The sequence below is a fragment of the Balaenoptera acutorostrata genome, chromosome 8 (genome assembly GCF_949987535.1).
Source record: "Balaenoptera acutorostrata chromosome 8, mBalAcu1.1, whole genome shotgun sequence".
Classification (NCBI taxonomy): Eukaryota; Metazoa; Chordata; class Mammalia; order Artiodactyla; family Balaenopteridae; genus Balaenoptera; species Balaenoptera acutorostrata.
In genome coordinates this window covers 89514303-89526761 of record NC_080071.1, presented here as the reverse complement: position 1 = coordinate 89526761, position 12459 = coordinate 89514303, and the positions used below count along the sequence as shown (strand labels likewise).

The 12459-nt window shown below is 53.9% G+C and overlaps 1 protein-coding gene across 2 annotated transcripts in view; it reads right to left on the bottom strand.

Moving 5' to 3' along the window:
• The window catches only part of SH3BP4 (SH3 domain binding protein 4), a 92136-nt gene that overhangs the window by 13062 nt on the left and 66615 nt on the right, over window positions 1-12459 (bottom strand). For both annotated transcript variants that reach the window (XM_057551570.1, XM_057551569.1), the window contains 2 exons: window positions 7699-7946; window positions 421-2780 (listed from right to left, as the gene is read on the bottom strand). In XM_057551570.1, the coding sequence (XP_057407553.1) occupies window positions 421-2780; window positions 7699-7816 (2478 nt within the window). In that variant the 5' untranslated portion in view covers window positions 7817-7946. The remainder of the gene's footprint in view (window positions 1-420; window positions 2781-7698; window positions 7947-12459) is intronic.

Below are 12459 nucleotides of genomic sequence, written 5' to 3'. Positions count from 1 at the left end.
AAGTCAGACTTTGAGGCAGTGGTTCATCAAACTTTCGAGTCACAAATCCCGCTGGGAATCTGATGAAAGGATGGATCTTGTCCCAAGAGATCTAAACAGGGGCGGGTGGAGCACAGGGCCCCCTTGCGTCTCCAACCGGGCAGGCAGAGATGCATTCTGGACCTCCAGGGGAGCTCACAAATTCAGCAGGAAGAGACCTGAACGACCCTCGCCGCAGTGGCCCCGAGTTGTTTGGGGGTCCTTACCGGCCCCACGTCAATCCTATCCCCAGGTGTGTGTGAGTTTCAGGGAGCAGAACGGGGGCCCAGACACCGGTCCACGGACTCCCGACACCACACCCGTTCCCACACGTGCAAGGGGAGAGGCTGAGGCTGGACCGAGCCCCATCCTCCGCGCATCTGAGCCCCACCGGGCGCTTACCATCATGAGCTCCTTCTGGAAGGACTTCCGGTCTTTGCTCTCCGTGCTGTTACAATCCTCCTTCAGCTTCTCCAGGACGGACGCCACCCTCTCGGGCTCGCTGTCCAGCTCGGCCCGGCAGAAGAAGGTGAGCGGCAGGTTCCCGTAGCCCAGGGCGTCGGCGAAGGAGCGCCAGCTACTGATGTTCTCCATGAGCAGCGTGCGGACGGAGGCGTAGATGTAGGTGAGGAACTTGCACGGGCGCAGGATCTGTTCCAGCAGCACCGCCGTGCTCAGCTCGGGCCCGGACAGGAGGCTGGGCCGCGCCTTGCCCACCACCAGCACGTTCTTGGCGTGCACGAGGCCGACCCTGCCCTGGTGGTAGCCGATGTACCACTCCTTGGTCCACAGCTGCCCCTTCAGCCGGATCTTCTCCTCGCTGAGCAGGGCGATGGCGTCCCCCTTCTTGTACTCCAGCAGGTAGTGGTTCTTGCTCTGCCGCACCACCGTCTTGAGTAACCTGCCGAACTTGAGGCTGGACACAGGGCGGTCCTGAAAAGTCGGGTACTTGGTGGTGGCAGCAAACGGGGACAGGATGATTTTCCCGACCTCGTTCTTCTTGAGGAACCGTCTCTGCCCGGACGGCTTGATGGCACTTTTCGGGGGTGGCTGTGGGGTCTGGACGCAAAACTGGGTCAGGATGGCCTCCTGGTCGTCTTTCACCTGGACCCTCAAGGTGAAGTCGGAGAGCTCGCTGGCGTTGTGGCAGCTGATGGGGAAGATGAGGCGGCTCACCTTGCCCAGCTTCACCTGGAACCCTCTCACGGCCTTGGCCTGCTCGCTGGCTTTGACCTCGTAGTTGGTCATGTTGGAAAACATGCAGACTCGGAGATCCTGGGGCCTAGACAAGATGAACTGGTGCTTGCCCCAGAGCTGCAGTGCCACTGGGGCCGGGCTAGGGGCCTGGCGGGTGACCTCGCTGACCAGCAGGGTCTTGGGGGCACAGTCATGCCCGAAAATGGTCACCACCGTCTTGAAGGATGGGTGGATGTGTTTGGGGCCATAGAGACCCACGGTGACTTTTTTATTGATGAAGTCCCAGACCGTGGAAGGGTAGAGGATGTTCGGGCCGTGGGCAACGATGGCCAGGTACATACAAGGCTCCAGGTTGTCCAGCTGGACCCGGACCGTGTCCCCGTAGCTGTAGGTGAGTGGGATGGGGACAAAGGGCCCCTCCTTTGAGTCGCTCCTCAGGCACTGGAGGCCCACTGTGCTTTTGCTGAAAATGTCACCTTTCACCTCAGCGGAGACCTTCATCTCCAAGACGATGTGGGTTTTCACCTCCAGGGTGCTCAGCTTCACCTCCAGCACCGGGCTGATGCAGCTGCACCTGTCGCTGTTGAGCTCCAGCGGGGGGTCCAGCAGAGCCTTCATGGAGATCTGCTGCGTCTCCCCTGGGGCCACGTGGCCTTCAGGCACGTGGATGCTGATGTTGGTGTCGGGAAGCTGCACGGCGCCCCCCGAACTCTCCAGCTTGCACACGATGTTCGTCTCCACCGCTTGGGTCTGGCCCCACCCGGGACTTTGGCCCAGCAAGTCCAGGTCGTGGCAGGACCGGGCCAGCTTCCGGTGGCTCAGCCAGGCAGCCCGGAAGTCCTCCCGGCTCTGGAACTGCTCGGGGGCCGGCGATTTCAAGCCCGTGAAAAAGCCCGAGGACGCGGGAGTGTCGGACTTGGCTTGGAGGACGGAGAGTTCCGAGAGGCTGTAGGAACGCTTGCTCCGGAAGAAAGGGTTGTCCCGCCTGACCGTCGGCTCCGCGTGAAGGCGGCTGGTGGCCGGCAGCTCGTCGAAGATGTTGCCGGCACTGTTGGTCATCGCTGAGCTGGACTCGGTGAACGAAGATGTGCCCGTGTCGAAGAGGAGCAAGTCCACGGTGCTTTTGGGAGTCGGTAGGTCCGCGCTGGGCATGGCTGGCACGTTCCCATTGAGAAACGGGTTTGTCTGGACACCGTTCCAGAAAGGATTATTACTGTAGGTTTTGCTCGACTCTCTCCTGTCATCTGTCCATCCTCCGAGCAAATCTAATTCCTTGGCTACCTCGTCCGGGCTGTCTGGAAGATTGTCGATCATCCCGCTGTCACTTAAGGTGGAGTTCCGGTAGTTTAAGGGCTGCACGTAAGAGGAAGGGATGTAGCCCATCTCCGTGGTGTTGTGTGCGTACCACCACTCCCCGCCTGACGTATCCAGGACGTAGAGGTGGTCACCCTTGGAGAACTTGAGGGTGGTGAAGTTGGTTGGGCAGTAGTCCTTGATTGCGATCACTTCCTTTGCATTTCCAAAGGGCGTGGGATTGTCTACAAGCAAGGCACTGGGAGAAGGCACTGCGTGAAACACAAAGGACAGGAGGTGAGGGCGGGCCCTCAGGGCGAGGCAGAGCATAGTCAAAACCAGGGAGAAGAGAGGTCTGGAAAACCATCACCCCCGACATGGAGACAACGAGTCCGGCAAGTAAACGACAGACACAAACCAAAGTAAAATCTGGTGGGCGATTCACCTGGCCGACAGCCTAAATTGAGCGTTGTCTCCCCAGATTCTATCCCATCCCAACGCGCAGTCTGAGTCAGGTGGAAAGGCCACAGAGTCTCTCCACCATCCACAGAAACATGAATCAGCATAATGGAATTATCAATATGTCCCAGGTTTTGAATATCTCATTTTGACCCAACTTTTCTTTATGTTACTAACTTACCAGGACTGCTGCTAGGTCGAAAGAGAAGCTGAATGTGATTTACTTAGAAAACACAGTGATGCTGAGTTAAGTGACCCACTGCATGTAACCAGGGACTGGAAAAGACCCGCAACAGAATCTCTCGGTGTCTAAGAGCTGATTCCATGTCCTGCCTTCAGCATAAAATACATAAACCAAGGGGAAGGTTCCCTTGACTATCAGGCCTGTTTCCTAGTTTCCAAGTTGAACCCATTCTTCATCAAACTGTTTATATGAAATAAGATTTTTGAGGTTGGTCTCTTTCAACCTCTTTTTTTTTAAAAATTAATTAATTAATTAATTAATTTTTGGCTGTGTTGGGTCTTCGTTTCTGTGCGAGGGCTTTCTCCAGTTGCGGCGAGCGGGGGCCACTCTTCATCGCAGTGCGCAGGCCTCTCACTATCGCGGCCTCTCCTGTTGCGGAGCACAGGCTCCAGACGCGCAGGCTCAGCAGTTGTGGCTGACGGGCTTAGTTGCTCCGTGGCATGTGGGATCTTCCCAGACCAGGGCTCGAACCCGTGTCCCCTGCATTGGCAGGCAGATTCTTAACCACTGCGCCACCAGGGAAGCCCATCTTTCAACCTCTTTTAAACGATCCTTCAGAACAACATGGAAACGGTCTCTCTGTCATCCCTTGAAAATCAAAGGTTTAGGTCTGGTCGTAATTCACATTCTTTTTGAACAACTCTTTAAGCAGTCTGAAAAATCCCAACACTTTAAAGGGTGACTCAAGCTAATTTATGGTTCTTGGCGTTCAATTGCGTGTTACCAAGGTAAACAGCAATTGGAACAGCAAAAAAAAAAAAAAAAAAAAGTCATCTAAACAAGTAGGGTGTGTTTTGAAAAATAACAGATAATTAGAAACCTAAGTGTTTTCTCTCCCTCCCATACATAACAAAGTACATATACTCAGAGGATGAAGAAACTTCTTTCTGATGGAAATAAGCCCATATATTTCTCTCCAACCCCCCCATCCCAACTGTCCCTTGTTTTATGGAGTTTGCTGCCTTCCTGTAACAAACAAATGAAAGTAAACTTTTTTTAGTTGCTTATGTAAATAAGCAAAGAAAGGACTACATTTTTAGTGGAACTAAACCTACATCTTGTCTAATGTATGATTAAGTAAACAGACATCCTATTCTACCAAATTGGCCCTCCCCCCCCAAAAAAAAATCATTTGCCAGTTTCCCTTTCCTTTAAAAGGAAATAGTGAGGGGACTTTCCTGGCAGTCCAGTGGTTAAGACTTCGCCTTCTAATGCAGGGGTTGTGGGTTTGATCCCTGGTGGGGGAGCTAAGATCCCACACACACAAAAAAAAACCCAAAACATAAAACAGAAGCAATACTGTAACAAATTCAATAAAGACTTAAAAAAAAAAAAAAGGTCCACATTAAAAAAAAATCTTTAAAAAGAAATAAATAAAAGGAAACAATGAAAATTAAATTCCATGTCCTCAGCAAAGTCTCAGGCAATAAAGTAGAAAGCTTCTATTTATTTACACTAACTAAATTACAGAGATACGCTTATTAGCAGGGTGTGAATCTGGGCCTCGAAGGCTGTCACCTACCACCCTGTCTGGGGTGTCAGGGAGAAGCTGGTACTGGGATCACCAGACCTGGGATTTGAATCTACACCCCTTAGCAGCGGTGTGATCTCCGGAGCCTGACATTCTTCACGATGGATGAACCACCTTTCCTCGATGGGCTGTGGCGAGGATTAAGCAAGATGATGGTGATGAAGTGATTAGCATAATAATGCTTAGTACAAGGTAAAGACTCACAAAATGTTATGTTTAAATAGACATCTCCGGCCCCCTCCTAATTTAATTTTTCCCCATAGCATTCATCATTAATCAATATAAAATGTACCATACGTATTTATGTTGGTTTTGTCGGGGAGGGCTCCATTGCCCCACTAGGGTGTAAGCTCTGTTAGGCTATGTTTTGCTCGCAGTGGTGTCCTTGGAACAGGGCCTGTGTCACATAGCAGGTGCCCAGTAAACATCCGCGGAATGAATGCTCATCCTGTAAGCTTACAACAGAGACGCCATACCCGTGTTATTGGGACAAGGTGTTGTCCAAAGGCTACGTTAGAATCCCCCTGGGCTGTGCCCTTCTGCTATAAAATCACACCAGAGAGCAATCACTTAACACTGAAGGGGGGCAGTGAATAAAAACAGCCAAGTCAAAGATAATGGCTTCGAGGGGAGGTGGAAGAAGGCAGATGGGTCAGCTGGGGTCAGGGGATAATATAAGATTTTCCCTCCCACTTTGTTTTGCAGTCACAGGCTCCAGTTTCCTTGACACATCTAATGAAAATGTCACATAAAAATTAAAACCAAATGAAAATCAAAGAAAGCTGGCCAGCTACTAAAATCTTGTTAGAATTCCTCAAAAGTTATATCCCTATTGTGTTCCTCCAGAATAATTCCCTTACAGTAATATTTTTAAAATTAAAAACCAAAGCTATTAGGCAGGCTGTGTACATAACTTGAGAAAACGTATCAGTGCAAATGATCACTTTAGTCTTCTTACCAGACGGGAGAATAAAAATGGTTTTACTCAAAATTCCAAGCACTCTCCTTAGGAGAGGAGCAGTAATAGATATTTCACTCAAGGATGAGGCTTGTCTGATGGGAGACGGCGCCCCTTCCCGTCGGGCCCCTGTGGAAGTGGACCGCGGTGTGAGCTCCCTTCCAAGACCCGGCCCTCTATCAGACAAGGGCCACAGACACCTGGGGTGTACACAAGGCTGGGGCTTCCATCCAATCAAATGCAGGAAAATCTATATCGAATTCCATCTTAATGAATTCTGGAGAGTGTTGCCCAGATTCCCAGGTACCTTGATTTTAATACAAAAAAAATATCCCTGGGTGTCAGGAGGTTCAGTTCACTGAATAATACATTTCCTACCCTCTGCCTCGGTTCTTATGCAGGAAAAACATTCATTAGGGCAGAAGATTCTGCAGCAGATATTCTGGCTGGAATAGATTCCCACCTTGAAGCCGGTTCTACCATCGGCATGTGTGGGGAGCAGCTGGGCCGAAATGCTGCCTGGGCCACAGGCTGCCCCTCGGGAGGGGAGTCAGGGGGTCTCCCCCCCCACCCCCCACCCCCCCAGCTAACCAGCCCCTCCCCACATCCCCAGCTGTCTCGCCTGCCTTCCTCCCCCATCTGCAGTGTTCCTCCCACATCAGCAGCGGCATCATCATTACCTTTTAAAATTCAGCTCTCTGCCCCTCGTTTCAAAATCCCAGCCCAAACTGCACGACTTGAGCTCCCAGTTTCCCGCTTCAACTATGACTAGCTGGGTTACAAAGTAAGAAAACAATGCCCATTACCAGACCACGAAAAACAAACGGCGTGATTATGTACAGCAACACCCAACAGGTCTGCTGCTCTTTTTAATAAAACCTCATGATTCCCTTGCTAGTCTTTTCTTTAAAAGAACATTTTAAGCAATGCTCAGGGCCACAAGCATAAAGGACAGACAGGAAGAAGAGGAAGTTGAGGGTAACTGGAAGAGAGAAGAAGAAAGGCAGAAACAGGCACATTATGATTTTAGCACATCGGGGTCGTGCATCATGATTTTATCTGGGAGGTAGCAGATTAGTTCCAGAAATATTTATTCAGCACCGATTTTGTGCCAGGGGCTAACGACACGAAGGTAAAGCGAAAGCTCTTGCCGTTGAGCTGTCTGTGGGCAGCACAATGGATCATTTCAACAGAATTCGGTAAACGTGGTGGGAAAGTCAACTGACGGTGGTGATGGTGATGAGGACGATGAAGTACAAGATGCCAGGATGCTCACGGGGGACACTGACCGTGGCCGGTGACGGCAGGATGGACTCTAGAAGGAAAATGACCCACTGGCATCCACCTCGGTGTCCAAAAGATAGGCTTTATCACCAGCCCAGTTTTACGTGGCTGTCAGGGAAACCCCGGGGCCACCTCTAAACCAGGGCTTGGCAAACTCTGGCCCCCGGGCCAGATTCAGCCGGCCGTTTCTGTAAAGTTCTGCTGGAACACAGCCATGGCCATTTGTTTTCTCTCTTCCGTGACTGCTTTCTCGTTACAATCTCGGAGTTAAATAGCTGTGACAGAGGCCGTATGGCCTACACAGATTCAAGTATTCACTCTCTGACCTTCTGCAGAGAAAGCGTGCTGACTCCTGTCCCCGGCCACCCTTTTATTCTCCAGTGGCTCTCAGGACCTCATCGACTTAGTACACTCTCCTTCCCCCTTAGTTTTGTACACCACCAAGCTCTTACCTTAATGTCACCAAAACTCATGAAAAGAGAAACATATTCCGCATTAAGAAGTTTCATTACAAAGAGGAAAATTCAAAACAACCTCCCAACCCATCAAAACAAAACAAGTGGATATTGTTCCAGGGCTGAATTCATAACACGATGAAGTTTAGAGAGCTGAGATTTAATTATCTGAACGTGAACGTGGCAGCCTGTAAGGAGAGGAGTCCTTGGGTCTTAGAGCTCTTGCAAACCCCAGCCAGTACCGTTCCCAGGAGCTCACCTTTGACATCATTAAAGCTTGCTTCTGAAAACCCTTCACTCAGGTCAATCAAGGTCCCCTCGGACTTGCACCGCGGGAGGCCGCTGGAGTTGGCAGCTCGGATGCGCTGAGCTGCCATCTTGAAACTCTCTTGCCGGGTGAACGGCTAAGGTTTCATATTTCCCCTCCAGTTATTCCAGCAATTGCTGAAGCTTCTGTCTCAGGCAACCATGCTGCGCTACGGCGTCAGCTCTGCAATGTGCTTCTTCCTGTGAGCAGGGGAAGAAGAAAGGAATTGCCCTTGAGCACGTGAAACACGGTTAAAGAGCAAACTGACGGCAAGTGGGAATCCTCTTTCTTCCAGAGGCCGTGTCACTTTTCCTGGCGCAAGGAAGCAGAGCAGGGCTCACTCCCCGGATTCTATGCCCACTTTATGCCCGTCTCATCTGTTCTCTTGCTGCACACAGCCCCGGCAGTGTTCCCTACCCTGCTGTTTGCCCTCCCTCTTCCTGGGGCACAATGAGGCTTGTGAGATCTGCGTGAGCACCTGGCCGGCCCATTCATTACAGTCAAAGAGGAGGACAAAACAGGATCTGTCCACACCGCGAGTTCCAGGGTGCAGGGAAGGGGAAATAAATCTCCTTCTGCCCAGAAAGTGGCTGGTCCCATCGTAGGAACAGCCACCGCTGTGATTCCAGCCCTGGGCAAGCAGCACTCGGCATCGCTGCCGTGGGTCTGAGGGGACGGCTCCCTGCCCACACGCTCCCTAAATCCTCCCTGGACCCCAAATACACAAACACAAATAAGACACATGTGGCCACTTGTGGATATAAGGTATTCTTGTGTGACTTCTGCAGGCGAAACGTGGTATATTCACTGGATCACTGTGCTGTTACCAAGCCAGCAAAGGAAATGTTTGTGCGAAAGAACACAGATTCTCTCCTAAGGCCTCGGTTTCTCTGGGAAAGGGGCACCCAGGCGTGTGGCGGGCTCTGGAGGTGAACAAGGTGACTGGTTCCAAGCAGACCTCTCACCAGGGCCAACGGACAAGAAAGGACCTGCCAGGAGCCAATTTCAGAGCAGGGAGTTTCACATGCTCTCCCAGAGCGGAACTGGGCAGACGACGCTCCAGCTGGCCACAGCTGGCCACAGCTGGGCCACGGCACTCGGAGCTGAGGGCTACCCGAGGGCAGGTGAATTTCACCCCAGTATGGCTGGGTTCATGTAACCTGTCCTCAGGTCCCTTGTTCTTTGACTGCTGTCCGCAGGCAGCTGGAAATTTGTCTTCTGACACAGGAGGGTGGCCCTACTCATGCAAGGGACCTGGGGGCCCAGCGCCACCCTCCGCAGCTTCTGCAGTGGGGATGACATAGCCCGGCCCCAGGCTCTGCGTGCAGTAAGCATGCAGCCAGCAGACCGAGTTTGCGTCCACACTCTATGGCTCCCAGGGATGACCCTGAGTTAAACAGCTTACACAAGATTCATTTTCATCTTTGTAACATGGGGTAGTAATAGCACTGTTCTGATTTGATTTGCGTGAAGGAGAAAAAGAGAACCCAGGCAAGGCGCTGAGAACAAGGGGCAGGGCTCAGTGACTACTAAACGCCCCCTGCCTCGGCCAACACAGGCGGGCATCAGCAGCCCCAGTCCTGGCTCTGAGTGACTCGCTGGCAGTGGCTCTAAGGTGGATTCCAGGTCATCCCGAGGCCAGAGAAGGCCGCATTCCTGCACCTGAACACCCTGGAGAGAAGACCTGGGTTATGGGCTGAACGAGTCCCCCTCCAAATTCATTTGTTGAAGCGCTAACACTCAATGTGGTTATATTTGGAGGAGAGGTCTTTGCCGGGGGGCGGGGAGGGATGAGGTTAGATGAGGTGGGTGGAATCAGGGCTCTTACAGGAGGAGGCACCAGAGAGCTCGCTTCTCTCTCTGCTGTCTGCCAGGTGAGGACACAGCAAGAAGGCAGCCGTCTGCAAGCCAGGAATCGGGCCCTCACCCAAGATCCAAATCAGCACCTTGGTCCTGGGCTTCACAAACTCCAGAAATGTGAGGAAAGAAATTTCCATTGTGCAAGCCCCCCATCCTACGGCATTTTGTTACAGCAGCCTTAGCTGACTCACACAGCGTGTGGGGAGTGCAGAAGGGGAGAGCAAGGGCCCTGGCATCCTCAGGGCCAGGGGGCCTAGACACACATGCACAGGAGGCAGGACAGCAGCGGCTGCTTCTCTGGGGAGGGAGCAAAGGGGGGCCTGGGGGTGCCGCGTCCCTTAAAAACATGCCCAACCCGCGCCCGGACCACCGTCCCTCCCACCCACCTCCCATCCTGGAGTTCCCCAGTCCATCCGGAACACCCCCCCCGCAAAACACACACACACACACACACACACACACACACACACACACACTTCTATTTGTGACTCATACATCAGCACTCACAAACATGCCAGTTATTTGAAGGAAGGGGTGAAGCACCTGGATGGTTTCCCCAGTTGAGTGGGATCCCAGATTACTTCCACGCCTGCCCTGTGAGGTTACAACGGACGTGACCACGCGCTCGGACTCCCTTTCCTGCCCCCGGGCTCCTCTCCGCAGAGAACCGTGCACAGAGCTGGGCCTCCAGGAGAGGACAGCACTGACCCAGCTAGAGGCACGAGGCAGCTGGGGCCAGGAAGTGCTGCCGGGCTCTGTCTCCCGGTCCCCACGCAGTTCGCATGGCTCCTCCCCACCCAGAGTCCACCCTCCAGGCGGGGACACCAGCCCCCCCTGCCCATCAGTCACGGTGGCCGCATGGCTCTGTCTGCACAGGCTGTGTCGGAACTGGACCAGAGGTCTGGTCACCGGGCTGGCACGGCTCTGCCCCGACCAGGAAACCTGTGGCCGCGTGTTGAGCCGTTTACTGAGACGAGAGAACGTGAAAATACTTCGGATCCAAAAGATGAAGCCTCGTTTCCTGGCGGGAATCAACGCAGAGGATAAAATGGGACTCGTGGGTGGGCGGGTGAGGGAGGAGAGCTTTATGATGGTTTTGAGCCCGCAGCCTGCGTGTGACGGGTGGGCTGTCACATTAATGACAAGTCCTACCTGAGACTCTGGGTCTGACCGGGCCTCTTAGGAAGCGGCAGCCGGACACAGGGGAAGGAGCTGGGAGGCAGCGGTTAGGGCCAGGGGATGCGGTTAGCTGCGGGATCTGACGGCCCCGCCAGGCCAGGCTGCTCCCGGGACTGAGAGGCACGTCCAGAGAGGGGCCCGCCCTTCCTGCTCCACGTCCTCCAGGGCCCCCACCCCACAGTCTCCTGCTCAGGACACGGGGACCCCAGCAGCGGTGCGCGTCAGGACAAAGGACGCCAGGGCTCTCCCAGGGCAGTGGATCCTGACCACGCTTCAAGAGATCGAGAGATCGGAGTGAAAGAGGCGCCGGCCCTGCCCCCCACCGCCCTTGGGAGTATTACCGAGTCCCACTCACTACGGGGGTGGGGAGCATCTAGTGGAGGGTTTTAAAAGAAGCCGAGACGGGCACAATCTCGAGGCCTTACTGCACAGCCCTGCTCCCAAGGCCCCCAAGGCCTGCTGTACCCGCGGGGCTCCGCAGAACCGGGCCAGCTGCCCAGAGGAGGTGAGCTGCCCAGAGGAGGTGAGCTGCCCCAGGGTTCTAAGCGGGGTGGGCGGGGGAATAGCCAGGCAGAGCAGGGCACGCAGGCCTGGAGGACACGGCGGGCTGAGCACTGCGGAAGCTGGAGCGCAGGGGCCAGAACGTGACGGCCAAGGGTCTAGCCTCGGCCCTGGACGCTACCGGAAGCCACAGAAGGCTTCTGATCGAGAGACTCTGGCTGCTGATGACATGAACGCAAGCAGCAATGCCATTTTGTCTTTGAAAACTACTGGCACAGTTTAGGAGAAGCCGCTGAGAGAGCTGGTGGAGGGGAGAGACACAGGTGGACGTGGCAACGGAGAGGAGACATCCAGACGAGCTCCAGCCCGCCTCAAAGCCCCGCACAGACGGCCACGTCCTCAACAGAGGGGCTGGTTGAAGTCCGGATGGGGCGGATTTTACCCAGGGCTGGAAGCCTGAGAGCCGAGAACTCAGCTGAGGCCCCTACAGGACACTGAGACAGCTTGCCAAGGGCGGCCAAGAAAAGCGGAAATTAACATTTAAGAGCAATCAGATTCCTGCCGCCCCTGCCAAGAAGGCAGGAGGGCGGCCGGGGGAGAGGCCGGGAGAGGGGCGGAAAGCAGGGCCTCAGGGCTGGGCAGGGAGAACAGAGCACAGACCACCACTGGGACTCTGGGAGACAGATACTTGTTTTTGTTTGGTCATTGATGGGGGACACAGTGATTACCCTGAGCCACTGTGTGTTAGCAGCTGCATAAAGAGATGTGCAGTCCTTTTAAAACACAGATTCACGCACTGAGCTTGCCATTCAAGGAAGCTGGAAGCCAGTAACTGCGAGGCCCTGACAATGTCGCCACTTCCCAGCCAGGGACTGAAGTCTGAGTCTGATTCCCGGACCACCAGAAGCCTTGTTCACAGGAGCTTCAATGCGCTCATTCACTCTCTCTTCCTCGGGACCAGGACCCTTTTGTCCCGTGATGCTCAATGCCCCGTGGACAGCCCAGAATGGCAGCTTTTCCCAGGGGCAGGCGGAGACCGTCCTTGGACCCAGTCCTGACGTCCACCAATACATTCGCAGAGTGCAGACACCAACCTTCGCCTCGGGCATGTTATTTTACAGCAGAGACAGACAGGCAGGCAGTCTGGCTGGGCCACGCCTGGGGGGCTCGCCC